At 47.6% G+C, this 27,997-nt stretch overlaps 1 protein-coding gene across 2 annotated transcripts in view; it reads left to right on the top strand.

The window, feature by feature from the left end:
* The first annotated feature begins 5,407 nt into the window (after positions 1 to 5,407).
* Positions 5,408 to 27,997, top strand: part of LOC114598048 (major facilitator superfamily domain-containing protein 8-like) — a 30,854-nt gene continuing 8,264 nt past the window's right edge. For both annotated transcript variants that reach the window (XR_003706957.2, XM_028731688.2), the window contains exons 1-9: positions 5,408 to 5,842; positions 11,478 to 11,663; positions 12,612 to 12,674; positions 13,717 to 13,836; positions 16,234 to 16,313; positions 18,979 to 19,291; positions 20,907 to 20,980; positions 22,164 to 22,247; positions 24,627 to 24,756. Coding sequence is in view for 1 of the 2 variants with exons in the window: in XM_028731688.2 (XP_028587521.2) it covers positions 5,767 to 5,842; positions 11,478 to 11,663; positions 12,612 to 12,674; positions 13,717 to 13,836; positions 16,234 to 16,313; positions 18,979 to 19,291; positions 20,907 to 20,980; positions 22,164 to 22,247; positions 24,627 to 24,756 (1,126 nt within the window). In the remaining variant the exon portion in view is untranslated. The remainder of the gene's footprint in view (positions 5,843 to 11,477; positions 11,664 to 12,611; positions 12,675 to 13,716; positions 13,837 to 16,233; positions 16,314 to 18,978; positions 19,292 to 20,906; positions 20,981 to 22,163; positions 22,248 to 24,626; positions 24,757 to 27,997) is intronic.

Raw genomic sequence — 27,997 nt, forward strand, 5'->3', positions numbered from 1 at the left:
CCTGTGCCAGCCAGATCTGTGTAGGGATTGCAGGGGGGTGCAGCATCCGTTGTATCTCTCTTCACACAAGTGCCCATTAATGAAGCCTTGACAGCCATTCAAAACAAATACAATCCCCCCGAATACATCTTGGACCTGACCAACCACTGCCTAACCAACACGTACTTCATCCACAATGGACAAAGATACAAACAGATAGAAGGAGCACCCATGGGATCACCCCTCTCACCGGTCATCGCAAACCTGTACATGGAACACTTTGAAAACAATGCTTTAGACAAGTCAGAACACAAACCCAAACTTTGGCTCAGATATGTTGACGACACCTTTGTAATTTGGCCACACGGGAAGGAAAAACTGGATAGCTTCCTCACACATCTCAACAGCCTACACCCCAAAATACAATTCACTATGGAAATAGAAGCCAACAACCAACTTCCCTTCCTTGACGTCCTAATCTACAAAAAACCTGATGGCTCCCTAGGACACACTATCTACCGGAAAAAAACACACACCAACCGCTACTTACATGCACAATCACACCACCACCCTGCACAAATAAACTCCGTAGCCAAGACTCTCATCTCCAGAACCAAACGCCTGGCTGACAAAGACCACTTGACAACTGAGTTACAGAATCTCTCAAATGTGTTAATTGCCAATGGATACCAGCAAAACAGGGTTACGAAGCTAATCCAAAAAGAAACACCCCCCAAAAACCAAGACACAGAAGAAAACAATGGCATGGCCCTCCTTCCTTATATCAAGGGCACTACAGATAAAATTAGCAAAATCCTCCATAAACACAATATCAAAACAGCCTTTTGCACCAACCAAAAAATAGCCAATATCCTCAGAAACCCCAAGGATAAAATCCAGTTGGAAAACCAAGGGGTCTATGAAATACCCTGCAAAGTCTGCCCAGCCACGTACATTGGACAAACAAACAGACGAATAAATGCACGTATCGCAGAACACAAGAATGCCGTCAAAAAAGAAGAAAAAACTTCCTCTCTTTTCCAACACATGAAAGAAACAGGACACGAAATTAATTTTGCAGATTCCAAATTGCTCTTTAACATGGAACATCACCACAAGAGAATAATCATGGAAGCCATCGAGATAGAGAAACACCCTCACAACATGAACAAGCGTGACGACACATCCCGCTTGCCAGACATCTGGAAATTAGCCCTCCCCACAAAAACTGACACCAGATCCAGAGGCACACAGAACGCCATCACCAATCAACCACACCAGACCCAAACCCAGACCCTCTCCACAGATAAATTACAGACACCATCCAGTAGCCAAACCATGGTGGCACCTCCGGATGCTGCACCCCCCTGCAATCCCTACACAGATCTGGCTGGCACAGGCCACAAAACCACAGCTCGCCCCTATACACGAAGCCAAGCCAGAGCACAACTAAGTGCAGTACAGCCATCTTCTCAGAAAAACTCTTCACAAAGTTCAAGAGGTCAAGACACAAAGGCTTTAGCAACTAATCCACACCTAATGACCCACCTAAGTGGTACTCAGGATATCACTCAAGAAATCACTCAAGATATCCCTCAAGTAATTAAGGAACAAAAGAAGAAAAGGCACACTAGCCTGGGAACTTCCTCTCTGCCCAGAACATTGGAGGCTATACACCACACCTCCTCAACAGTATTTATAGGAACTCAAACACTGAGATCCTGCTCTGTTCCAGTAACAAGAAGCCGAAAGCACCAGCCTGAAGATGACGAGTGAGACCTCGTCGAAACGTCGCCTAGACACCCCAACTTTTACACGGGAAGACACCCGAGGACACCAAAACCTGCATATATATATATATATATATATATATATATAGTGTTTTAAATGCTGCCATTGAATATTCAACGATGCATACGAGTGTTTGAGAATTATTAACTGCCTATTAATTAAAGTATTTCCTTTACATTGCCTGGAGTGCATTGGCAGCTGCTCTTTTAAATAATTTCAGTTATCGAGCCAATGGTACTGCGGGAGTTGAGCGGTTTCTTCCTCTCTTGCGTTGCTGCAACTTTTCCCATTCCATCTGCACAGGATTGGACCAGTTCTGGCTTCCAAGATTTTATCCACCTATTTTATTAGCCTCATAACAGACAGAAATGCCACTACTCAGAGTGGCAGCTTCTTTGTAGTTGGTCAATTTAACATAGCACTTAAGGCCCCGATGGATTCTTTGCACCACCTGTGACCCAGCACATGCTGAATACAGCCGACTGACCATATATTATGTCCTTTTTACAATTAAGAGTAATAATAATATGTACCCCACACTTCAGCGGGGGGCGGGGGAGGGAGGCTCCCACAGAAGTTTACAAATCTATAGTAGCTCACCAGGGGACTTGATGAGCTTTCTGGTCTTGCTTCCAGACAGCAATTGCCCTTAGCTAGCTGCAATGTGTGGCTGGTGATCTTTCTCAGGGCTGGCCCTATGATGAGGCAAGGGAGGCAGCTGCCTCAGGTGGCAGATACTGAGGGGTGGGGAGCAGTGAGAGCCACGTGGCCTGCTTTGTACCCCCTGTGCCAACCTGCTGCCCTCAAGTGCGGTGCAAGAAATTGTCCTTTCACCAGAACTAGAGTATGATTCAGCTGTCAGTCCAGTTGGTTTCTGTATGCACCTTGGTGGAGGGTGCCATCATGCCTCGGGCAGCAAAAGTTACTGAGCTGGCCTTGGTCTTTCTTCATCAGAGGAACACCCCTGGGGAGACCTTTTCTTCCAAACGCATTCAAGTACCGCTTGTATATTTGCACAGCCAAGCCAGGAAATAAAGCTGCTGAATTATTTCAGGTAAGACTGCTGGGCTCTTGGCTTGTGTAGTGGCTACCACAAACCCAGCTGGTGAAGCTTTACCCATCACTGAATCTGCATGCAGGCAGAAGCATCACCTGTTGAATTTCTTCCACCTCGATGCTGCAGCTTAAATGTCATAATAAAATAATAATAATAATAATAATAATAATAATAATAATAATAATAATAATAATAATAATAAATTTATACCCCGCCCTTCCCGGTTCAAAAACCAGGCTCAGGGCGGCTAACAACAAATGTAAAACACTTTAAAACAATCATAAAAGCAGCATAAAATACAGTATAAAAACATGAATAACAATAAAATCAAAAAATAAAAAATCAATTAGATAATCCCCAGGGCTAGCTGACTGAATTGGTCCTACTTGGGCCAGCAAGGAGGCCAGGGGAGAATTATCTGTGGTGTCTCAGAGCGGGTGATCTTTATAAAAGGGGAGGGGAAAGGAAGAGAAGGGAAATAAAAGAATTCAAATTAAAGGCCAGGCGGAATAGCTCTGTCTTACAGGCCCTGCGGAAGGAGGTTAAATCCTGAAGGGCCCTAGTCTCGTGGGACAGAGCATTCCACCAGGTTGGAGCCATCACTGAAAAGGCCCTGGCCCTGATGGAGGATAGTCTGACTGCCTTAGGGCCCAGGACCTCTAAACCAGTGTTTCCCAACCACTGTTCCGCGGCACACTAGTGTGCCGCGAGATGTTGCCTGGTGTGCCGTGGGGAAAATCCAAAAGATTTTTTTTTTTTTTGTAAAAGTCAAATTAGGTCCTAATCTATCCCTCGAGCGCCTCTTGTCCGTTATTGTGACGCATGAAGCGTGTTCCCGCCCACTCCCCGCCCTCCCTTGCTTCTCTCTCTCTCTCTCTCTGTGGTGCTCTCCGCCGCTTCCTGCTGTGCATGCGCAGCTCGCCTCGCGCTTCCATTCCGGCCCCTCCTTCCCCCGACTACCCCGCCGCTCCGTTCCTTTCTCTTTCTCGCGTGTCAGAGAGCGGCGGCGCGAGCACGGCGGTTCCCTCAGGGCTGATGGAGGGCTCGAGGAGGAGGAGGCAGGACGTGGAGGCGGAGAAAGCGGCGGCGGCCACCCCCCACCTCCGGCTCGAGGCCCGCGTAGAAAGCTGAGGGGGAGAGATAGATAGAGGTGGGCGGCGGCGGCGGCGACGACCACGACCAACCGCCACAGTAGTTGTAGCGGTGGCGACGGCGAGCAGGGACTCCCGCTCTCTCTCCGTCGTGTCTCTCTCTCTCTCTCTCTCCCCCGGGCCCGTCCGTTGAGTCTCCCGCGCGCCTCGGCTACAAGATGAGCATCGAGATCCCGCCGGGTCTGACTGAGCTGCTGCAGGGCTACACGGTGGAGGTGCTGCGGCACCGGCCGCCGGACCTGCTGGCCTTCGCCGCCGAGTACTTCGCCAAGCCGCGCTCTCCTTCCTGCCTCGCTTTGCTGCCTCCTCCCCCCCACCCCCAAAGCTTGGAGGTTCCCCGGCGCCGACCCACAGGTTTGACCCCCTTCTCACACCTGTTCGCGCTCCTTGCACGGAATGGGGCGGATGGGGAGGAACGGGGCTCGCCGCTGCCTCCGCTCGCCCTCCCCCCCTCCGCCGGCGGTCCCGTGATTCTTGGCTTTTTGGCGGTTGGCACAGAAGGAAGGCAAGGGGGAGGGGAAAAAATTGAATCTTACACTTTCGTGCGTCCCTCCCGGCGTGACGCTGCACGCTGATGTCACGGGGCTGTAATGGTGGTGTGCCTCGAGATTTTTTTCATGAAACAAGTGTGCCTTTGCCCAAAAAAGGTTGGGAAACACTGCTCTAAACTATGGTTATTCACAAGGGGAAGAAAAACAACCGCCAAGTACAACCTTGTACTCCTTCACGTCATGGATGGCCATCTGCCATGGGTGCTTTAGCTGAGATTTCTGCATTGCAGGGGGTTGGATTAGATGACTCTGGGGGTCCCAAACAACTCTATGATTCTATGTGCTGTTCGGAGGAGCTACCAGACTGCTGTTCTGGGTGGGTTTCCTGTGCGTTTTAGAGCTGCAGCAAAATGCAGAAATTCAGCCGGTGAAGCCCTTCGCGGCATTGCATGCCCAGCAGGAAAAAAGCAAACCTGTTCGGCTTCCGCATCCATTGACAGCCCTGCTTTTTACTCCTTGTTTGGAAGCCAAATCCCACTTCGGAAGGGTCGCAGCTGAGCGGCAGAGCGCAGGCACCATTTTCCAACACTGAGGGCAGCATCTAAAGGTAAGGATGGGACTCGCTCCCTGCCTTGCAATCCTGCAGAGCCTCTGGCCAGAAGACAGCCCTGTGCCAGATGCGCCACTCAGTGTAAGGCTACGTTCCCAAGATGCGGGTGCGTAAAATCTGGCGGACAAGGCTAAGGAAATACACAGCGAGGCGCCCAGCCTGCTTCCTGCGCGAATGGAGATTGCTCTCGGCCAGGTGACTTAGGGATGCTTTGCATGTGTCTATGAGGAGGCGCGCTCCCATTGGCCGCCCGGCCCCTTTCCTTCCCGATGCCAGGTTAGCAGCAGGAGGGGGGGAAAGCCGGGTAGGCTGGGGGACGAGGATGCGCTCTCCATTGGCTGCTGCGCGCGCTCGTCCCGCCCGCTCGCCGATCATTCAATAAACTTTCTCCCGGCTGCAGCTGCCTGGGTCGGGCAAAACAGCTGCAGCGACGCGCAGGTTGCGGGCTGCGAGAGGGAGAGCGCCAAAGGGGCGCTGGATGGGCGTGTGCGTAAAAAGGGCTGGAGAGGAGCGCTGCTGCTGCTGCTGAGGCAGGGAGAATGGTGAGGGTTAGGAGGAGGAAGATGGCACCGCTGCCGCCGCCTCCAGCTGCCCTTTGAGCTCTCCGGAGGGAAGGAGGAGACCTCGGCCCCACGCTCCTTCGAGGGGCCGCCTCTGTCCCCGGGGAGACCCCAACGCCAGGTGTCTATGGATGTGCAGCGGAAGAAGAAATGGACCAACCTCACCATTGGCCTCCTTTTCCTGTCGGGAGGGATTGAGTACGGTGAGCTTCCCTGGGCATGGGATGGGGGGGGGAGGGGGGAGTACCAGGGGAGTGTTTGGACCCTGGATACAGGCTTGACAATTTTATATATAGCTTTATCACACACACACACACACACACACACACACACACACACCCCTACACACGTACATATACAGTGGTACCTCGAGTTACAGACGCTTCAGGTTACAGACGCTTCAGGTTACAGACTCTGCTAACCCAGAAATAGTACCTCGGGTTAAGAACTTTGCTTCAGGATGAGAACAGAAATCGCACACTGGGGGTGTGGCAGCAGCAGGAGGCCCCATTAGCTAAAGTGGTACCTCAGGTTAAGAACAGTTTCAGGTTAAGAATGGACCTCCGGAACGAATTAAGTTCTTAACCAAAGGTACCACTGTATACGCGGTTTTTGTTGAGGCTGGTCTCAACATGCTGGTGTTGTTTTTGTGTTTATTATTAGATTTGGTACCCCACAATTTTATAGGTAGCTTGATCTCTCCCTCCCCCCCTCACACGCATGCACATATCTACACACACCAGGGGTGCCAACTTGAATAAAATATGGGGGGGGGGGGCAGGTAAGCCCCGCCCCATGTAATCTGTCCCAGGATGCGGCACACACACACCATTTGAATGGCAATGCCCATCCCATCAACATGGGGGACACCCCCCTCAAATATTTTACTGGTGGGGGGGGGTCAAAGGGACCTCAGTTCTTATGAGTTGGTTCCTATGACACACACACACATACCGTTTTAGTTGAAGCTGGTCTCATCATGTTGGTGTTTATTATTATTTTTATTATGCCTTTACAACTCTGGTACCCAGGTCTCCAGTCCAAAAAGGCTCCAGGCGTGACTTGCATTTGAGCAAAACAAAACAGCCCCTGCTCTGGTGCTTATAAGCTAAAGACACACAAAGGGGAAAGGGAGGAGGCTCTGCACTGTTTGGCCAAGAGGTCCTCCAGAAAGGGCTCCCTTGCTGCTGAAGTAGCACACTCTGCCCCTAGGAAGCTCAGGTTTTAAGGGGAGGAGCTTGATGATGGAGGAAGTCCAGTTTGCCTGGACCCTCCCTGGCTTCATCCTCTGATCCAGGGCTCAGCAAACTTTTTCAGCAGGGGGCCGGTCCACTGTCCCTCAGACCTTGTAGGGGCTGGACTATATTTTTTTTGGGGGGGGGGCAATAACACATTCCTATGCCCCACAAATAACCCAGAGATGCATTTTAAATGAAAGGACACATTCTACTCATGTCAAAACACGCTGATTCCCGGACCATCTGTGGGTCGGATTTAGAAGGCAATTGGGCCGGATTCAGCCCCTGGGCTTTAGGTTGCCTCCCCATGCTCTCATCTAATGCAGATTTCGTAGAGAGATTCTCATCTTTATTGCATGTTCCAGAAGTGCACATCGAGTGTTTTGAGGTTTTTGTGCCTCTGCCAGTTGTTCAGCATGCCTGCCTTGACAAGATCCTGGCCTGTAGATAATCAAATGAATTGCGTGGTTAAGTTTGAGAAGGTGCAGTTCTTTAGCCCTGAACTTTCCACACACACCTGCTTTGCTTCCTGCTTCTGCCATTCCCAGATAGGTGGGAGGAGGTGACTGTAAGAAGTAGTTTGCCGTGCTCATCACTTAGAATCTTAGAGTTGGAAGAGACCTGAGGGTCATCTAGTCCAACCCCCTGCAATGCAGGAATCTCGGCTCAAGCATCCATGAGAGATGACCATCCAACCTCTGCTTAAAAACTTCCAAGGAAGGAGAGTCCACCACCTCCTGAGGGAGACCATTCCACTATCGAACAGCTCTTACTGTCAGAAAGTTCTTCCTGGTGTTTAGTTGGAATAATCTTTTTCGTAACTTGAATCCATTGGAGCAAGTCCTGCGCTCTGGAACAGCAGAAAGCACCCTCTTCCATGTGCGAGCCCTCCAGATATTTGAAGATGGCTATCGCATTTCTTCTCAGTCTCCTCTTTTCCAAGCTGAACGTACCCAACTCTCACTTCTCACCACTTTCAACCTGTGCGGTTGGTTTGCTCCGGCAGAGTCCAGAATGCAGTGCCTTGTGAATTTGTTTTCCAGTTGCAAATGGTTTTATCTCAGGAAACTAGTACAGTGGTACCTCAGGTTAAGTACTTAATTCGTTCAGGAGGTCCGTTCTTACCCTGAAACTGTTCTTAACCTGAAGCACCACATTAGCTAATGGGGCCTCCTGCTGCTGCCGCGGCGCCGGAACACGATTTCTGTTCTCATCCTGAAGCAAAGTTCTTAACCTGAAGCACTATTTCTGGGTTAGCGGAGGCTGTAACCTGAAGCGTATGTAACCTGAAGCGTATGTAACCCGAGGTACCACTGTATCTGCATCCTAACCTTTGACTTCTAGAAGCTTGCCAATTGTCCTTGGATAGGTTGGCTGTTTGGGTTGCTGTTCCTCTCCCCTGTGAATGAGATGTGGTTAGCAGGCCACACTCCAGAGTAAGGACATAATAGGCTTGGGCTGCAATATGGAAATGTTTTTGGGGTAAGATGCTGGAGTAAGCATGAATGGAGTCAGAGGGGATAGGCAGTAGGGACCACAGGTGCCATCAGCCTCAGACAGCATTGCCAAGGTCAGGGGTGAGGCCAGTGTTGTTGGACTACGGCTCCCTAGTCCTCACATGGGCTCCCCCTTGAATGTGAGATTCCTCCCACTGTTCTCAAGGCGCTGGAAGCAGCAGCCTTGCAGAAACTGAACAGGCCTGGGTCTTTGTCAGTGCCAGGATAGAAGAAATTCTGAAAGCCCTCACGGAAGAAAGCCAAGAGACAAATGTACAAAATCAATAATAGTTGCGGGACACTTGGAGGGATAAAGCTTAGAAAAACGTGACTAAAGGCGGACGTGATAAAGATCCCTAAAATTAGGCATAGTGTGGATAAAGTCGACAGAGGGGAGGTTTTTCTCCCACTCTTGTAATACTTGATCTTGGTGTTAAGAAAAGGAAACTCAAAATGATCAAGGGGATGCAACAATTTCCCTGTGAGGAAAAGTTGCAACCTTGGAGGATTTAAAATTTAGAGAATAGGTTGATGTTTCATTTAGAGAAAAGGTGAGACGAGACATGACTGTGAGTTGTACAAAATTATGCCTGGAAAGTGGAGAGAAACATGTTCTTCATTATTATTATTATTTATTTAAAAAATAAATAATTTTTTAAATTATTTAAAATGTAGACTTAAAATTATGTAGATTTCAAGGCAGTTTGCGACGTAAAAATACAAGATAAAAACACAAAACACCTAATAAAACCAAGAACACGACACACACAAACACCAACCAACCAATAACAGCCCCACCCATAAGACTAGAACTCATGAACATTCAGCCAAAGACTTGATGAGCGGGAGAGTCTGTGACAGGGAAGTCCACAATCAGAGGCAGAAGCTTGAGCAGGAGAGGAGGGAGGCCAAGAGGCAGAGATGAGTCCCACTGGTGAAGAGTCCTGGTGAAGAGCCCCCCCCCCCCCCCCGCTGCGACATGCTCTCCTGCCACCTGGTCTCCCAGAACCAGAAGAGTCATGAAAAGGGCGGGGAAGTTAGCTTCACACAGGCACAGTCTCCTATTGCTTGGGAGAAGCCCTGGAGGGGAGGGCAGGTGGGGACTTTCAGTCTCAGCAAGTGATCCATGGGTATGTTAAGCTTTTTTATAGGAAGACCCCAAAACTGTTGAGCTTTTTTGGGGGAAACCTAACAGCACAGTAGTGATTTTAAGCTTTTTGAGCTGCTTTTCCTATCATGTTGCCACACATCCAGGTTTTCCTTGACTTTTTGCCAATTCGGCAAAACCTCCCCTCGACGCCATTTTTACAACCCAAAAACCAGCACAGCAGGAATTTTCCTGACGTATGGCAAGCAAGGGAGGAGCTGCTGTGCTCATGAGACACTCCACCCAGTCTGGGCAGATCAGTTTCTTGCTAATAAATAACTTCAGCTTGCAGGGTGTCACTCCTGATATTAATGGCTCCTAGTCACCATGATGTATTCAGGAGCAGAGGCAGCCTGCCACGTGGAAAGGTGTTGGTTGGGGAGCAATAATGGCAGAGGACTGTTGCCTTCAAGCCTTGCTTGCCACTGTGGGAAGCAGGATGGGTGAACCAGTTAGACCTGTGGCCTGACCCAGCAGAGCTCTGCTTTTGCATAAGAGAACGGGAAGCTGCCTTGTATGATGTCAGACCGTTGGCCCATCTAGTTCCATCTTGTCTGCACTGGCTGGCAGTGAAACTCCAGGGTTCCAGGAATTGAATCTTTCCCAGCCATACAGGCAGCCCTGTTCAGGGAAGTTTTTAATGTGTGACATTTTAATGTATTTTTAATCTTTGTTGGAAGCTGCCCAGAGTGGCTGGGGAAACCCAGCCAGATGGGCAGGGTACAAATAATAAATTATTATTATTATTATTATTATTATTATTATTATTATTATTATTAATTATTATTATTATTATTATTATTATTATACTTGGAAATGCCAGTAGGGATTGAACCTGCAACCTGCCTTGCGTTCTCCTTGCAGCAAATGCTGCTTGCGTGTTCTTTGATTAAGTGTGGGGTGCAGATGTAACAATACAACCAATAGGTTGCTTCACAGGGTTTTGAGAGGTTTTTTTTAAAAAAAGAGAAGCACATGTTGTAACAGTGAGCATAACATAACATACAACGATACAAACAACCAAATAAAAGACTTCCTTTATCCTGTATCTGGCTACCTTATTTACTTCTTATAAACTCTTTCCTTTATGAATAATTATTAAGGTTTTTCTAATTATAACTTAAATGTCCACAAAGTCTCCTGCAGACATTAATTGAAACAAGTCCAGGTATGTATTTTAGGGCACACCTTTGTGAAGTGTTTTGTGAACTGGAAAAAGGAAACTATGCCAGCAAAAAAGGAATGGCTAGATTAACAGAGGCAATTTGAGATCACACTAGACAAGCGTTTCAGAAAGCATGGGGGAAATGCAGAGACCACGGGACAACTCTCATGGCAACGACCTGTAGCCTCTCATAGATAGGAGGCAACTCCTAGGGGCTGAGGGGTCTTTGGCCCCCCCAATAAAATATTTGAGGGGGCTGCCCCCCCCAAACAGATTGGCATTGCCAAACAAATGATGTGCATGTAGCGTGTCATGTGATCGATTGTGTGGGGTGGGGCTTGTCCCTTCCCCAATATTTTATTCAAGACCCCTGCTCTCATAATTATAAATGTGAGGCACTTCTTTGTGTGCCTCCTCCACAAGAGATCTGGGGGGCGGCAAGACAAGAACGGGGCCTTCTCTTCAGTGGCTCCCAGTTTGTGGAACGCTCTCCCCAGGGAGACTCGCCTGGTGACTTCATTATACACCTTTCGGTTACCAGCAAAAATGTTCCTCTTTAACCAGGCCTTTGGCTGACTGACATCCAATGTCCTTTTAAAATGTGTTGGGGGTGATTGGGTTGTTTTGGTATTTACTTTTATTATGTATTTAGTGTTTTTATGTTGTAACTGTCCTGAGACCTGCGGGTATACAAATTTAAATAGCAATAATATTTTCTGGAAGCCACTTCTGATGGATGCTCTTTTTGATACTTTTCTATTTACTGGGGTTTATTTTTTCGCCTCTCCGCAGCTGTGATCCTACCCACCCTCTGGGCTTACCTGCAAACTCTCAATGCTGAGCCCTACTTCCTGGGCCTGGGCATCTCTGCCTTTAGCTTTGCCGGGCTGATCACAGGCCCGCTGTTTGGATATTGGTCTGACCGTACCCATAAAACCAAGGCCATCATCCTCTTCGCCAACTTGTTTCAGATAGCAGGTAAGTGGGGGCTGCATTGAGAGTGGTGGTGGCAGGGGCAGTGGTTGTGTTTGGGGTCAAAGCATGCAGGTGAGACTCCAGTCCCCCACGGTAAAGGTAAAGGGACCCCTGACCATTAGGTCCAGTCGTGGCCGACTCTGGGGTTGTGGCGCTCATCTCGCTTTATTGGCCGAGGGAGCCAGCATACAGCTTCCGGGTCATGTGGCCAGCAGCAGCACATGGAAATGCCGTTTACCTTCCCGCCGGAGCAGTACCTATTTATCTACTTGCACTTTGATGTGCTTTCGAACTGCTAGGTTGGCAGGAGCAGGGACCGAGCAACGGGAGCTCACCCCGTCGCGGGGATTTGAACCTCTGACCTTCTGATCGGCAAGTCCTAGGCTCTGTGGTTTAACCCACAGCGCCACCCGCGTCCCTTTCCCCCCACGGTAGGTGGAAGCTAAACTTTGCTGGAAACCACAGGAGAGGAGGGGGCTCTTGTTCTTGCTTGTGGGTTTCCCATAGGCATCTGGTTGGCCACTGTGAGAACAGGATCCTGGATGGGCCATGGGCCTGATCCACCTGGCTCGTCTTATGTTAAGGGACTTAAAATGTCAGATCTCTTCCAGGCGACTTGCCAAGTGATGGCTTCATCTTGCACTTTCCAGCTCATTTCCCCCATCACTTTCCTTACAGCAAAGAGTATCCCTTTGGGGGAAGTGGGTTTGTTGCACAAGAGCGCAAAGTCCACCCTAACCACGCAAGCTGAATCGACCAGCATGTGTTTGAATCCCACCTGCAAAAAGAGGGGGATCCCAGAAAAATTGGCGTGTAGACTGTAATTGTGCTCTGCTTTCGAGTGGATTGCTATATTGGGGAGAAAGTTGCTTTCTCTAGAGCAAGTTGATTTCATTTAGCCTGGTTTCCTCTGCAACTCATGCTTGTCTTTCCTGTGTCTTCCGCTTCCAGGGAACTTCATGTACTTTGTCGGTGGTTCCAAATGGATGCTTCTGAGTGGTCGGCTGGTGGCAGGTAAGTGATGGAGTGGAGGGTCTATTTATGTTAGCGCATGTGAGATTTTTTTTGAATAATAGTTGCATTTGGGTGGTGGGTCTTGGAGAAAAACATTGTTTCCTCTTTTCTAAAAATAAATTGGGGTGTGAATGTATTTTTGTTGTTGTTTTCTAATGGGGAGGGAAAGAGTATTCCTTTAATTTTATTTCCTCCCCCCCCCCCATTTAAAATGGATACCGCTGGAGGGGAATTTCGCATTCTTGTTTTGCTTTGCTTTTTTGCCCCGCCCACTTCCACCTAGAGCCCTGCCCACTGTTGGAATGCACTCTCCCAAAGGTTTCCTGCACTAGAACCCAGCCTGCAGGCCAAAAGTAGCCGCCCCCCCATGCTTTAGGGATGGTTTTGTCATACATACACAGATCATTTTATCTGTATGCTGCCTTTCCATACTTAGAACCATATTCAGGGCGTCTTCCAACATGAAGAAATTTGCGTAATTACAAATACAGTGGTACCTTGGCTGTAGTTCCTGCACGCCACAAACCAGGAAGCGAGTGTTCTGGTTTGAGAACATTTTTTGGAAGCTGAACATCTGACATGACTTCCGATTGAGTGCAGGAAGCTCCTGCAGCCAATCAGAAGCTGTGCCTTGGTTTTTGAACCATTTCAGGAGTCGAACACACTCTTGGAACGGATTGAGTTCGACAGCCAAGGTACCACTGTAGAACAAAAGTGGTCATAAACAATAAATGAAACGCTTCAATAAGTACGCAACCAATCTGATAATGATTTACCCACAAGTCAGAATAAGATCTAAAAATAATGATAAAAAATTAACAGCCACAACTGGCCCCCACACCCAAACAATACCCCAGCCTAAGAGTCTGTTCAGTAGCCTTAGTTTTTTTTTGTAGATGGAGTCAGTCCGGGGCATGCCTTCCCAGGCCAGGTGGAAAAAGCTCTGCAAGGCAGGGAGCAGGTCTTTCAGGACTTACAGCTAGGATGGCCTCTGTCCTCCCCTTCCTCCCTCTGACTCTTTGTACTTGGCCCTCCCCTGCAGGTGTGGGCACAGGAGCAGGAGCATCCATCTTTGGCTACCTCAGCCGAACCACCACGTCCCAGGAGCGCGCCACGGTGTTTGCGGCTGTCATGGCATGCCGGCAGGCTGGGCTACTCATCGGTAAGGCTGATTTCCTCTGCCCCACCCCTCTAAAAACCTTCAGTATATTCCTGTCTGCTATGGAATGGGTTAACCATTAAGCAAAATAAGCACATGCTTAGGGCACCAAGGGAAGAGGGGGGGCACCACAGAAATTTTTCCATTGCTGGGCTTTTAACATTGATGGCTGCAAATGGCTCAGATGAGTGTTCATTTTCTCAGTGGAAGTCTATTAAAAATCCCAACAGAAGAAATATGCAACGAGGCAGGCTGGGTGCCTTATCTCAGTACTTAGTAAAGTATAGAAGCAGATGTGTTATGTAAGATTAGTTTTGAGGATCTGGTCAATTAGAAAAAGGAGGAGAATGTTTTTCTCCCCCCCCCCTTTTAAAATAATTTTTTATTCAATTTTACATATAGTTTCCATAAATCATATAACATATGTTCATATCTTATACAATATTTTAGACTTCCATCAACTACATCTGAAGATTTTTTCAATCTTTATCACTTAATCTGCATTTCACTAATTTTGTTTCATTTCGACAAATCAAATTTTGTTCTGTGGTTTATTATTATTAATCCTTTGAATTAGATATGTTTGGGGGTACCAAAGTGCTCAGGTCCTCTAAAGGTTTTCATCCTGCCCTGTCTATGCATTTCTGTGATTCCCATACCTCCCTGGATGTTTGTGGGGACTCAGGTGGAAAGCAAAGGTAGAGATCAGTCCATTTGCGGACCAATTTTCCAATCCAGACCATTTGTTTAGTCTGCAATTGCCATGGAGAAGACGGAACACGCGGGGGGGATGTGACTATCAAGGGTTAATGTCTACAGTGGCAGATCTCTGCCTCTGCTTTCAGGGGCAGCATGTCTCTGAATCCTAGTTGCGGGAATTCACATGTGCGGAGAGTTCTCTTGCTCTCAGGTCCTGTTTGTGCTCTTCTCATCGGCATGTGGCCGGCCACGGGGAGAGCAGGATGCTGGGACAGATAATTATTTAACCTGACCCAGCAGGTCTCTTCTGATGCTCTGAGGAACATGAACATGCAGATTAACTGCTTGGTATGGCATAACATGCTTGCTTTGTTTCATATGGAGCAAGCGGGAGGCATAATCCTCAGCCCTTCCCTGCTTAACCAGGAACAATTTATTTTTTATTACAAAACAGTGTGGAAGCTTTCAGAGGAACAAACTGGGTGCAGTGCAATTGTTGCAGTTTGAAATGCACACACAGAGAAGGAGAAAGGTGTAGGTTTTTTTTTAAGGTGCAATACAAATGAAGGCTTATTTGGGTTTGTTTGTAAACCCAGTTCCTTGATATCCTGATGTAGCAAGTGCCTCTGCATGGAAAAGCAGTGTTTCTTTTCTTTTCTTTTCACTTTTAATTTTTATACCGCCTTTCTATATTGCTGTACACAAGGCAGCTCACAAACCGAAGAAACAATAAAGTTTGCACACCTTATAGCAGTGTGATCCAGTACAGAAATGTCATCGTGAAAATGTAACATTAAAATAAACAGGTTATAGCAAATGAAGTAATACTCAGCCATCCATTAGAATATAATAGTACACAATAAAATGAAATATCAGCAAATAATAACTAAACAGAAATGCATTCTTAACAATTACAATCAATAATTTCTAAACTATAATCTATAAAAATAACAGTGCAGAAAATAACAATACAAAATTAAAAACAAAGACACACAATGTATAAAAATATATATTTTTTAAAATAAGAATAATCCTCGAACTCTCTTCCTCTCTTCCCAGCTGCTTCTGCTGTTCCTAAGTCATGGTCTGGGAAAGGCTGCTAGGGCTGGAGGGTTGGGCAAAGCAGGTGGGAAAAGCCATTTTCTGGTGGCTAGCACAAAGTCTCTTTCTCCCGGTATGTGCCTCAGCCTTGCAAATTAGCAGATAAAAGTTTCCAACCTTCTAAAAGGGAGTTGTGTTTCTGATCTGGCTTCTGTGGAGAGGAGGAGCCCCTCTTCCACAGCCAGAAGTGTAAAAGAACATACAAAGACCCTGCTTGGTCAGTACAATTTGGGCTTTTTTGTAGTGGTCAATCCCAGCCAGCGCCCTGGTCTCACGGTGGCCGACCAAATGTCCATCGGCAACCTGCGCCTCTGCTTTGAAAGGATTGCTGCTACTGAGAATAGTGTGAGAGTGGGTGGGCAGGTCATGCCACAACAAGCTGAACATGGAGGTCGCAGCCTGCGTGGCTCAGTTGGTTAGCACGTGGTGCTGATAATGCCAAAATTGCAGGTTCGATTCCTGTATGAGACAGCGGCATATTCCTGCCTTGCAGGGTTTTGCATGATCCTCAGGGTCCCTTCCAACTCTACAGTTCTAAGATTCTAAGCTTTTGTACGTTGCTGCCATGCTGCTTTCAGACACCTGACTTTTGCCCCCCAGGGCCAGCTTGTAACCTGTTCCTGCGCCTCTGTAACTTCCAGGTGGGACCCTTCGTGGTCGACAAGTTCACATCGCCTGGGGTGAGTAGAAGCACTTTGTTAGCAACTATGTATAATCCAGCCTGGTGCATTTGATCCCATGGATGAGGCGAGCTCCTCTCCACAATGGTGCAAGGCCTGGCCCATGGATGAGGCAGGATGAGGCTCCCGCCTTGAGCGGCAGGAGCCCCAGGGGTGGTGCCCACCTTCCTTTGCTGCCTGCCCATTCCAGCAGCACTGGCTTCCAGTGGGATCTCACGAAACGCCTGAGAACTTGCAAAGGAAACCTCGCCGAAAGTTGGCGCTGCTGCCAGCACTTTGCGGGCAACCGCTGTGCAATGCTGGTAGCAGCGGGGGCTTTGCACATTTCTCCTCAAGCGACAAAACAGGATGCGCCGCCCCTGCACATGGCTGTTTGGTGGATTGGGCAGGATGGGCAACGCCTTTTCAAATTGCAGGTAGGGTGGAAAAGGAAGACGTCCCTGCGATTGGAAAATCAAGCGAATCGGCTAAAGGACTGGGTTGGAACCGTTGTCCCTGGTACACTAGACTTCTATGTGCAGGGTGTTCTCCTGTGTGTGGGATCATTTAAATGTATCAGAATAGTCCCAAAGTAGTGCAGTTCCCACCACTTTATGTCAGCAGCTTGTCCTACACTCGAGTAGGACCCTGGCAGAGACACATGCCCGACTGGCATGTTCTCTCCCTCCTGGTCTTTCGTTCGGGAGCTTCAAAAGCTTTCTTCAGCCCGAGCATCACAGCAACTGATGCCAACAGATACTGGCACAGTTAGGGATCCACAGAGTCTTTGCAGCTTGCGTAACAGACCTCAGCATTTTGGCTAATCTACTTTATTTACATATAAGCACACACGGAGCACTGCAACATGGCTCCCTCTCTCTCTAGCAGCAGAGAGCAAAGAGAAAAAGAGCAAAGGACAATAGGGACTATTCACGGAACACAGTAACACAAACATCCTGTCTTTGTCACTTCCCACTCTGTGGAGTCAAAACATACACCGTCATGTGAAAGACAAAAATCCTATGACTGCAGTCATAGAGCAGGAATTCTAACACTTTATTCCTGCCAAATTCTGGTGCAAATACACCCAGTCTAACTTTGGGAGGAGTTATTTGTCTTTGTAAGAGGCTGAAGGAAAGTCAGAATGGTTATGCTCTGACTCTGTGGCTGGAAAACACTGGAGGGGAAGAATCGGCCACTTGCCCCCAACTATTCAACTTTTTAATTATTATTTCATTCAATGTGTGACAAGGCTGGCAGAGCATTGCAAGAATTCAACAAAAGAGAAAAAGAAAAGCATTTGAGCCTGGTCAGGTGTCAAGTAAAGAGATGAAAGATAAAGGGAAAAATATATCAGAAAGATCTTGTACAAAAGAGGCAAAGTGGCAGTATTCCAACATAAGACAGAAACAGGGGATCAAAGACTCGTATAATCAAAACCAGCACTAGATGAAATCATATTTGGATGGAATGTGCCGACTGTGTCATTAAATAAGGTGCAAAAATAATCTCCAGGCAGCTGCAAAGTCCCAACAGATCTGCTTCCTCTCTGAGAATCCAGACTTAGTGAGTGCATTTATTCTGATGCAGCTATAAATAAGGCTTTTAAAACCCCAGTTTGTAATAGACTTCGTGGAAGTGTCCTTGTAGTCTTGAGCTGTTAGCAAACGAGTTATCAGTATCTTTTCACCTTAATATTGTTCTAGCTGGAAGTTTGCAAAATTATACGTGGCATAGAGAAAGAGGACGCTGAGATGCTTTTCTTCCTCTCTCCGAACACTAGAACTGGGTAGCTGTGTTGATCTGATGCAGTCAAAATAAATAAATAAAATTTTAAATAATCCAAAAAATCAATTTTTATTTTTATTTTTTACTAGAACTGGGGGACATTCAAAGTTTCAGGGCAGATAAATGAAATTAGTTCTCCATGCAGCACATTGCTGGAACTATGGCACTCGGTCCTCCAGGAGGCAGTGATGACCACCAGCTTGAATGGCTTTAACAGAGGAGTAGAGAAATTCATGGAGGCGGAGAAGGCTATTGATGGCTCCTAGCCACAATGGCTATGCTCTGCTTCCACAGTTGGAGGCAGCCATGCTTCTGAAGTATCCCAGTTCCTGGAAACCACAGGAGAGGAGAGTGTTCTTGTGCTCAAATCCTGCTCACTGGTTTCCCACAATCATCAGGATGCTGGAATAGATGGGCCCTTGGCCTGATCCAGCAGGCTAGCTGTAAGTCCCTGTGTCCTTTTAAATATATATATATTCTTTATTGAAAAAAGGGTGGATCCAGACACAGGGGGGAAAACGCTATAAATAAGTCAGAAATTAGACTGTTATAACAAAAGGAATAAAATCTCTATGGAAAACCGTGTTTTAAAATTTCCTGCTCTCTGGCACCATCTGGTGTTGCATTTTATAGCACATTCAAATCAGTGTTTCTTTACAAATGTAACTGAGTCCATAGAAAGTACGGAACTGCAAGTGCACATAAGAAGAAACAAGAAATAGAAAACAAAACAGAAAAAAGATATTGTGTGCATTACAAAAAAAAAGGGAGGGGGGAAGCTTGTTGTTGTAGCAAACCAACCTGTGATCCTCCAGTGAAGGGTAGCACATAAATTTGACAAATGAATGCTCTGGGCGATGCACTCATGCTCAGGCTTTTCTTTCCTCCATTCCTTCAGATCTTCATGTGCATGGTGTGGCTGCTTCTGCAGATCATTGTTGCGACGCTGTACTACGATCTGCCGCCGCCGTCGTTGGGGCACTCCTCAAAGGCCCCGGCGGCGGCTGTGCGGGACGCTGTGGAAGAGGAGGAGGAGAAGCCTCTTGTGCAACACGAGGAGGCAGCGGAGAGCAGCAGCTACGGCAGCACCTCCACGGAGCATCGGGAAGCTGTTTCGGGTGACGAGGTTCGGTATGTGCCCAATGGGCACTTGGCTGATGAAGAAGCCTCTTTGGAGAAGACTCCCGCCTATAATTTCAGCTCCATGACAGGTGAGCTCTCTTCTGTGGTGGGTATGGGGCCATCAAAGACAGGGGACCACATTCCCTTCCAGGCAGCCTCGCAGGGGCCACATGGCAGTGGTGGGCGGGGCCAGAGGCAAAAGTGGGAGGAGCAGTGGGTGGGGCTTTTACCTTTCTGCAGTAGACTAGCGTCTACCCTCCTCTCTCTGCCCTCACTGCAGGTGGTAGTAATAATAATAAAATTTATTTGTACCTCACTCATCTGACTGGGTTTTCCCAGCCACTCTGGGTGGCTTCCAGCATATTTGTTGTTGTTGTTGTTGTTTAGTCGTTTAGTCGTGTCCGACTCTTCGTGACCCCCTGGACCAGAGCACGCCAGGCACTCTTGTCTTCCATTGCCTCCCGCACCTTGGTCAAACTCATGTTCATAGCTTCGAGAACACTGTCCCACCATCTCGTCCTCTGTCATCCCCTTCTCCTTGTGCCCTCTATCTTTCCCAACATCAGGGTCTTTTCCAGGGAGTCTTCTCTTCTCATGAGGTGGCCAAAGTATTGGAGCTCAGCTTCAGGATCTGTCCTTCCAGTGAGCACTCAGGGCTGATTTCCTTCAGAATGGAGAGGTTTGATCTTCTTGCAATCCATGGGACTCTCAAGAGTCTCCTCCAGCACCAGAATTCAAAACCATCAATTCTTCGGCGATCAGCCTTCTTGATGGTCCAGCTCTCACTTCCATACATCACTACTGGGAAAACCATAGCTTTAACTATACGGACCTTTGTTGGCAAGGTTCCAGCATATATGAAAACATAATAAATAATAAATCATTAAAGATTAAAAAGCAAGACACACGGCTTGGGGGAGAGCCCCGGGGCCCTGGTCCATGGCCACATCTGATCCCTGGACCCGAAGTTCTCAATCTCTGATCCAAAGCTTGCCCGACAAGAAGGCACATGGAGAAGGCTAGAGCTGAGCCTCCCTTTTCTGGTCTGCAAGTTCAGACAGTTGGCATGTTGGAGGATGCTGCCTCAACTTTTCCCCCCATCACCATCTCATAAAACAAGCTAACCAATTTCCAAATGTTCTGGTGGGGACATAGTAGCTCTCATGGCAGAAGAGGGCCTTGAGAATAGAGCATCTTCCAAGGAAAGGACAAAATGGGAGGCAGGCAGGGGCAAAGTTAAAGTTAAAGTTAAGTTTATTTAAAAAATAATTTTACAAGTCCTTGTTTCTCAGTTTGATCCTTTTACCTGCCTTTGTATGTTTCATCGTATTTTATGCATTGTGACCTGCCATTATTTTTTATTGATTACTGCTTAACAATGCTTTATTGTTAAGTGTAAACTGTTTAATTATTATTTGCTGATACTTAACTTTACTGTTAACTATTATATTCTAATGGATGATTGAATATTGTTTCATTTTATATTAGTTGTTTATTTTAAAGTTAAGTTTTTATTGTGACTTTTTTTTTGTATCGGATCAGATTGTTGTGAGGTGTGCAATCTTTGTTGTTTCTTCAACTTGTGAACCACCTTGTGGTACAGTAATAGAAAAAGGTGGTATACTAATTAAAAGTGAAATGAAATAATGTCCCATCCAGCGTTCTTTTGGCTCTTTTGTGCCTCAACGAGATTTGTCATTGCAGAGTACCTGAGGGAAGAGGTGGTGGTTCTGCTGACAGCCCAGTTCATTACGCTCTTCAATCAAACCGCCCTAGAGGTAGGTGATATTTTTGACGCGTTGCATGCTCAGGCAAATCCCATGCTCATTGTATAGATTGTCCCTCTCCCTTCCTGGCTGGTTCTCACACTACTTATCCCTTTGGGAAGCACCAATTATTTCTCATTATGTCTTTGTTGCTGGTATTTGTTTTGTTTCCCGCCCTGCACCTCAAGTCCTCCCAGCTGGATTTGGAGCAATTTGTAACGCAAAATTAAAATCGGTGCCAAGCAATGAGGTCAAAAGAATAGGGTGGGTCCTAATCTATAGGCGTCAAAGGCCAGAGAAAAGAGGAACATCTTCAGCAGATGACGAAAGCTGTACAGTGAAGATGTTAGGTACACCCACAGACACTTACGGACTCATTGTTAAAACCGTGTTTATGGAAGACAATCTTACTCGGCTACGAGTGATTGCCAAAGAAGGGGAGGGGGCGCCACAGCTTAGGAGCTGCCCCAGAAAAAGCCATCTCCCAGATCCCCATTTCCTACGTCTCTTTAGTAGTAGTAGTAGTAGTAAAGGTAAAGGGACCCCTGACCTTAGGTCCAGTTGTGGCCGACTCTGGGGTTGCGGCGCTCATCTCGCTTTATTGGCCTAGGGAGCTGGCATACAGCTTCCGGGTCATGTGGCCAGCATGACTAAGCCGCTCCTGGCGAACCAGAGAAACACACGGAAACGCCGTTTACCTATTTATCTACTTGCACTTTGACGTGCTTTTGAACTGCTAGGTTGGCAGGAGTAGTAGTAGTAGTAATTTATTATTTATGCCGCAACCATCTGCCTTGGTTTTCCCAGCCACTCTGGGTGGCTCCCAACAGAACATTAAAAACACGATAAAAAAAACCAAACATTAAAAACTTCCCTAAACAGGGCTGCCTTCAGATGTCTTCTAAAAGTCAGATAGTTGTTTATTTCCTTGACATCTGCTGGGAGGGTGTTCTACAGGGCGGGCACCACTACCAATAAGTCCCTGTGCCTGGTTCCCTGTTGCCTCACTTCTCGCAGGGAGGGAACCGCCAGAAGGCCCTCAAAGCTGGACCTCAGTGTCTGGGCTGAATGATGGAGGTGGAGATGCTCCTTCAGGTATACTGGGCCGAGGCCATTTAGTGTGGTGGTGGAACATAAGGGGGGCCATTGGTTTCCCCTATGCTCCTGGATGCTCACGTACATTTTCTTCCTCTAGACAATGGTGACCCCAATCACCCAGAAGTTCTTGAATTTTGGGGAGCTGGAGAACAGCATCATGTATTTCCTCTGCGGTGTGGAGGTGAGTGCCAAGACCTATGGCAAAGAGCCCTCAGACGAGGGACCAAGGTGAGAGTATCCCTCTGGGTACTTTCTTCCTCCCTCCTTAAAATGTGACTTTGTCTGACTTCTTCAGAACGGAAAGTTGATTTTGAGGGGGATGTCAGTTTCTGCAATGTGTATATTTGTGTGTAAGCGTGATCCCTGCCCAATTTATCCAACTGTTGCCACTGGTTAAACAGGTTGGGCAGGCTTTTAAACTGTATGCAAACCTCCGAACCTGTTAACTTTGAGAGAAAATGTGATAAGGTTATTTACCACAAGCCACCCCTTTCCAGTCTCGGGGTGGCGTGGGAAGAGGTATCTAGCCCTGGTTACTCATCTGGTTAGTGATACTAGAGAGGGAAGCTAGTATCTAGTGTCCTAATCATTGAAAACTCAGTGTAGCAAAGAGGACATATTTTCTCTTTTTGGGGAAAGCTGTTTTGCTTTAAGCCACTTCCTCCAAAAGGACTTTGAAGGGGTCCCCCCCGTGACAGCTGAATTTATTCATCCATTCATTAAATTCATATACCTCATCAGAAGATATCAGGGCAGTTCACAGAATAAAATCCAAGATAAAACACAAGCAAACAATTAAACCAAAACAACAACAAAAATAATTGTTCCCACACCTTCCCACAGATATGTTTAAAAGGCTGTAAGATATTAATCCACCAAAGGCCTGGTAGAAGAGGAATGTTTTCAACTGGCACCTAAAAATATATACAGTGGTACCTCTGGTTGTGAATGGGACCTGTTCCGGAAGCCCATTTGCAACATGAAAAGAGCGCAACCCGCAGTGGCGCATCTGCGCACGCGCGGGTAGTGATTTGCCACTTCTGCGCATGTGTATGACATCATTTTGTGCTTCTGCGCATGTGCAAGTGGTGAAACCTGGAAGTAACCCTTTCTGGTACTTCCGGGTTGCCGCGGGACGTAACCTGAAAGAACATAACATGAAGCGGACGTAACATGAGGTATGACTGTAATGAAGGCGCTAGGCGAACCTCCCTGGGGAGAGCATTCCACAAACGGGGAGCCACTGCAGAAAAGGCCCTGTTCTCGTATTGCTGACCTCCAGACCTCTCGTGGAGGAGGCACACGAAGAAGGGCCTCAGATGGTACAGAGTCTGGGATGGTTCGTGTGGGAAGAGGTGGTCCTTGAGGTACTGCGGTCCTGACTGGTGCTTATACCTTTGAAGGCAAATAGGTGCTGGAAGAGCAGCTTCAAAGGAAGGTGCTGTTACTGCTGATTGACAGTCTGGTTATGGCAACCTCCTTTAACCCCCGGCAAAATTGGGTCACCTGTCGTCATTATGACATTGCCAAAGTTGGCTACCGGGAGTAAGGTATCAGTCCATCAGCCAGATCCAGTTCTTCATCCCTACTTTCATAGATCTCCCACTCCCTGCCATGATTCATTTTCACCAAGTGTCTGATAAACTGATAACTAAGGCTTAGCTATTTTTGTGGGCGGTATATGCACCTCTTGACTGCTGTACGTGGGTCTGCCCTTGAAGACAGCCTGACTTTGAATCCAGGGTTATATAATGCTGGGTTTTGGTTGACGACAATCCGTTTCCAAGCCAAATTCAAGATGCTCATGGCTGTTTCTTTTTTAAAACATCTCTTTACAGGAATTTTTAGTATGGGGGAAAATATTATGACACATATAGCAACAGGCTATCAAGAATTTAAAACCAGGATAAGTGCAAACGAAGGAAAAATCACCTGGAAAGAGTAACAGAAAAACATATAAATGAAAGAATAAGGAGTGTTTGTTGCTGTATTGTGTTTTTACTGTTTTTGTTTGCAGCCCTCCAGAGTGTCTGGGGCAACCCAGTCAGATGAGTGGCATAATAATAATAATAATAATAATCGGAATTATGCCAAGCAAATCATTAGACCTAATACAATGGAATAAGGATTTTCAATAAGAAATGTTGCAATATGTCATGGTGAAAAAGTACTGTTCTTTTTATTTATTTTATATTAAATGAATTTTTTAGTTATTACTTCACTTTATAAAACAGAGAGAACACTTACAACAACAAAGGAAAAATAATTTTTTTTTAAGTAAAAAAACCTACAGCATAGACATACCATAGGAGTTGCTGGACATGAGTTAAAATAATGCAGTCCAAGTAAAGACTATCAGATCGTCAACTACAGTTCTTGATTTGCCAGGCCTGGGGATGAAGGTTGTCTTGAAAATGATGGTTCTGCTGTATATGTTAAGCCTTTAAGGTGTACGCAGCCTCCTTCTTGGTTGAAATGCATAGGATTGCACCGTTGATGTCTAGTCATGTGAGAAGTCTGTGATGCTCAAAATGGCCGTCTTCTCTCCCCCTGCCTTCAGGTCATTGCTGGCTTCTTCCTGGTCCGCTGCCTGAGCACTCGCCTGTCTGACCGCATCCTCTTGGTCCTTGGCCTGGTCATCTGCAACATAGCCTGTGCTTGGTGCCTGTTCTTCCTGGTTCGGCCCCGAGGTAACGTTGCTGAGCTTCTAACAAGGTCCTTCCATGGTCCTGTTGATCCTCTTTGGTGAAACTGGTATCCTTGATCAACCCCATGCCTATGCGAAGTGGAAGCCAGCTCTGCCAGAATTCCCAGTTCCCATGCAGCAGTTGGGAAATGCTGCAGCTGGAATGAACTGGGAGAGCATTAAGAAGTGGTTCCAGAGCCAGGAGTGTTGAGATTCCTGCTTTGCCGGGGGTTGGACTAGATGCCCCTCGGCGTCCCGTCCACCTCTACAATGCTATAATTCTATGGCTGTGGACCTGGGAGCCTGGCGCTGCCCTCCAGATCTTTGTCTCGACCTTGAAACTCTCTTTAGGCCAAACCCGACATCCCTCACTGGCCCTGCTGAAAAGCTTCCTGCATGTTTTGATGGAAGGTGTATGTGTGTGTTTAGAAACCAGATTACAGTGCTACCTCTGGTTGCAAACCTGATCCATTCTGGAGATCTGGCAGCATCCCGAGGAATTTGCAACCGGAGGACCGCTTCTGCGCATGTGCGTGGCATGGTTTAGCGCTTCTGAGTATGCGCGCGGCACGTAGAGTGCTTCTGCACATGCGCACTTGGCGAAACCCGGAAAAATACTTCCAGGGTTTGCCACGTTCGCATCCCGAAGTTTCCGTATCCAGAGGGATACGTAAGCAGATGGTAAAATTTGCTTTAGATGCTCCGCCCACTTTTGCCTCTGGCCCACCCACCACTACTATCTGGCCCTCAGAAGCCTACCCAAAAGGGAATGCGGCCCTCAAAAAGGGTTCCCCATCCCAGATCTAAAACATTGGCCGCCAACCCAACATGATAAAACATGTGTTTATTTGTTTGGGTAACCAATTCTTATCTCTTTGTGCCTCCCCACCCTCTTCTGGCATCCATCTGTCTCTGGAGACAATGTGCCTTTGGGGGTGGAGATTTACAGTGCCTGTTGTGGCTGTAGAGACTGATAAAATTTTTGCAGATAAAATCGCTCAGATTCGGGAAGAGGTAGACTCCACCGTGGGAGCAGGGCTGGGGCGGGAGAGTGCTAGAGTCCTGTCTAGTCAAGTTGAGTGGGATCAATTCCAATCTGTTACCTCCGAGGATGTGGACAGGCTGCTTGGACGAGTGAAACCAACCACCTGTCTCCTGGATCCTTGCCCATCCTGCTTATAAAAGCTAGCCGGGAAGGACTGGGCGATGGGCTTCGTGGGGTGGTGAATGCTTCCCTCTGTGAGGGAGCCTTCCCAGACCCGCTGAAAGAGGCGGTTATTAAACCGCTTCTTAAAAAACCATCTTAAGATGCGGCCACGATGGCCAACTATCACCCAGTCTCAAATCTTCCATTCTTGGGCAAGGTGATTGAGCGAGCGGTTGCCGAACAACTCCAGGCACGCCTAGAAGAAGCGGACCATTTGGATCCCTTCCAGTCGGGATTCAGGCCTCATCATGGGACTGAAACTGCCTTGGTCGCACTGGTTGATGATCTCCGGCGGGCTAGGGACAAAGGTGAGAGCTGTTTCCTAGTTCTGCTGGATCTCTCAGCAGCTTTTGATACCATCGACCATAACATCCTTCTGGACCGTCTTCAGGGGCTGGGAGCTGGAGGCACTGTCATACAGTGGTTCCGCTCCTTCCTCCTGGGCCGTGTTCAGAAAGTGGTGGTGGGGGGTGAGTGTTCAGACCCCTGGGCTCTCACTTGTGGGGTGCCTCAGGGTTCTGTCCTCTCCCCCATGCTTTTCAACATTTACATGCAGCCACTGGGAGAGATCATCAGGAGGTTTGGGCTGGGTGTTCATCAGTATGCGGATGATACCCAGCTCTACCTCTCTTTTAAATCAGAACCAGTGAGGGCGGTGAAGGTCCTGTGTGAGTGTCTGGAGGCGGTTGGAGGATGGATGGCGGCTAACAGATTGAGGTTGAATCCTGACAAGACAGAAGTACTGTTTTTGGGGGACAGGAGGCGGGCAGGTGTGGAGGATTCCCTGGTCCTGAATGGGGTAACTGTGCCCCTGAAGGACCAGGTGCGCAGTCTGGGAGTCATTTTGGACTCACAGCTGTCCATGGAGGCACAGGTCAAATCTGTGTCCAGGGCAGCTGTTTACCAGCTCCATCTGGTACGTAGGCTGAGACCCTATCTGCCTGCGGACTGTCTCACCAGAGTGGTGCATGCTCTGGTTATCTCCTGCTTGGACTACTGCAATGCACTCTATGTGGGGCTACCTTTGAAGGTGACTTGGAAACTACAACTAATCCAGAATGCGGCAGCTAGACTGGTGACTGGGGGCGGCCGCCGAGACCATATAACACCGGTCTTGAAAGACCTACATTGGCTTCCAGTACGTTTCCGAGCACAATTCAAAGTGTTGGTGCTGACCTTTAAAGCCCTAAATGGCCTCAGTCCAGTATACCTGAAGGAGCGTCTCCACCCCCATCATTCTGCCCGGACGCTGAGGTCCAGCGCCGAGGGCCTTCTGGCTGTTCCCTCATTGCGAGAAGCAAAGCTACAGGGAACCAGGCAGAGGGCCTTCTCGGTAGTGGCGCCCACCCTGTGGAACGCCCTTCCAGCAGATGTCAAAGCGATAAACAACTACCTGACATTCAGAAGACATCTTAAGGCAGCACTGTTCAGGGAAGTTTTTAACGTGTGATATTTTACTGTATTTTTGGTTTTTATGGAAGCCGCCCAGAGTGGCTGGGGAGGCCCAGCCAGATGGGCGGGGTATAAATAATAAATTATTATTATTATTATTATACGGGAGAGACATGTTTTGTTGCAGCTGGGGCAGAGGGAGGGGTCTACTTGTGCTGCTGCAGATGCATGATGGCGTTTCTTCTCTCTGTGCTCCTCCCAGCGGTCGTTCCTCCTCTGGCCACTGCTGTGGATGCACGACTTGACTGCCTCAGATCTTTAATGTGGGCTTTGGGGAGGGCATAAAACCCTTTGACTTGTGTGAGAGAGGCAGATGTAATTCCATCTTCCCTGGAGGTGTAAAAATACAGCTCACCTTAGCCTTCAGTTCACCAACCGTGTGACTTTGGTCTTTGGTTCATGCACCTGACACTGGGAGGTGAACGAGCATCCTCTGATGCAAAATCCATAGGTTTAATTCTTGCCCATGCGACTTGGAATGCAACGGCTGTGCCTGATGTTACACCTCACCATTCAAAAGGGCGCAAGGTTGCTTTGGTGCAAGGCCTGTTCAGACATAGCCCGGGCATCTTTCCCTGTGCGGCGC

Source organism: Podarcis muralis, chromosome 6 (genome assembly GCF_964188315.1).
Source record: "Podarcis muralis chromosome 6, rPodMur119.hap1.1, whole genome shotgun sequence".
Taxonomy (NCBI): domain Eukaryota; kingdom Metazoa; phylum Chordata; class Lepidosauria; order Squamata; family Lacertidae; genus Podarcis; species Podarcis muralis.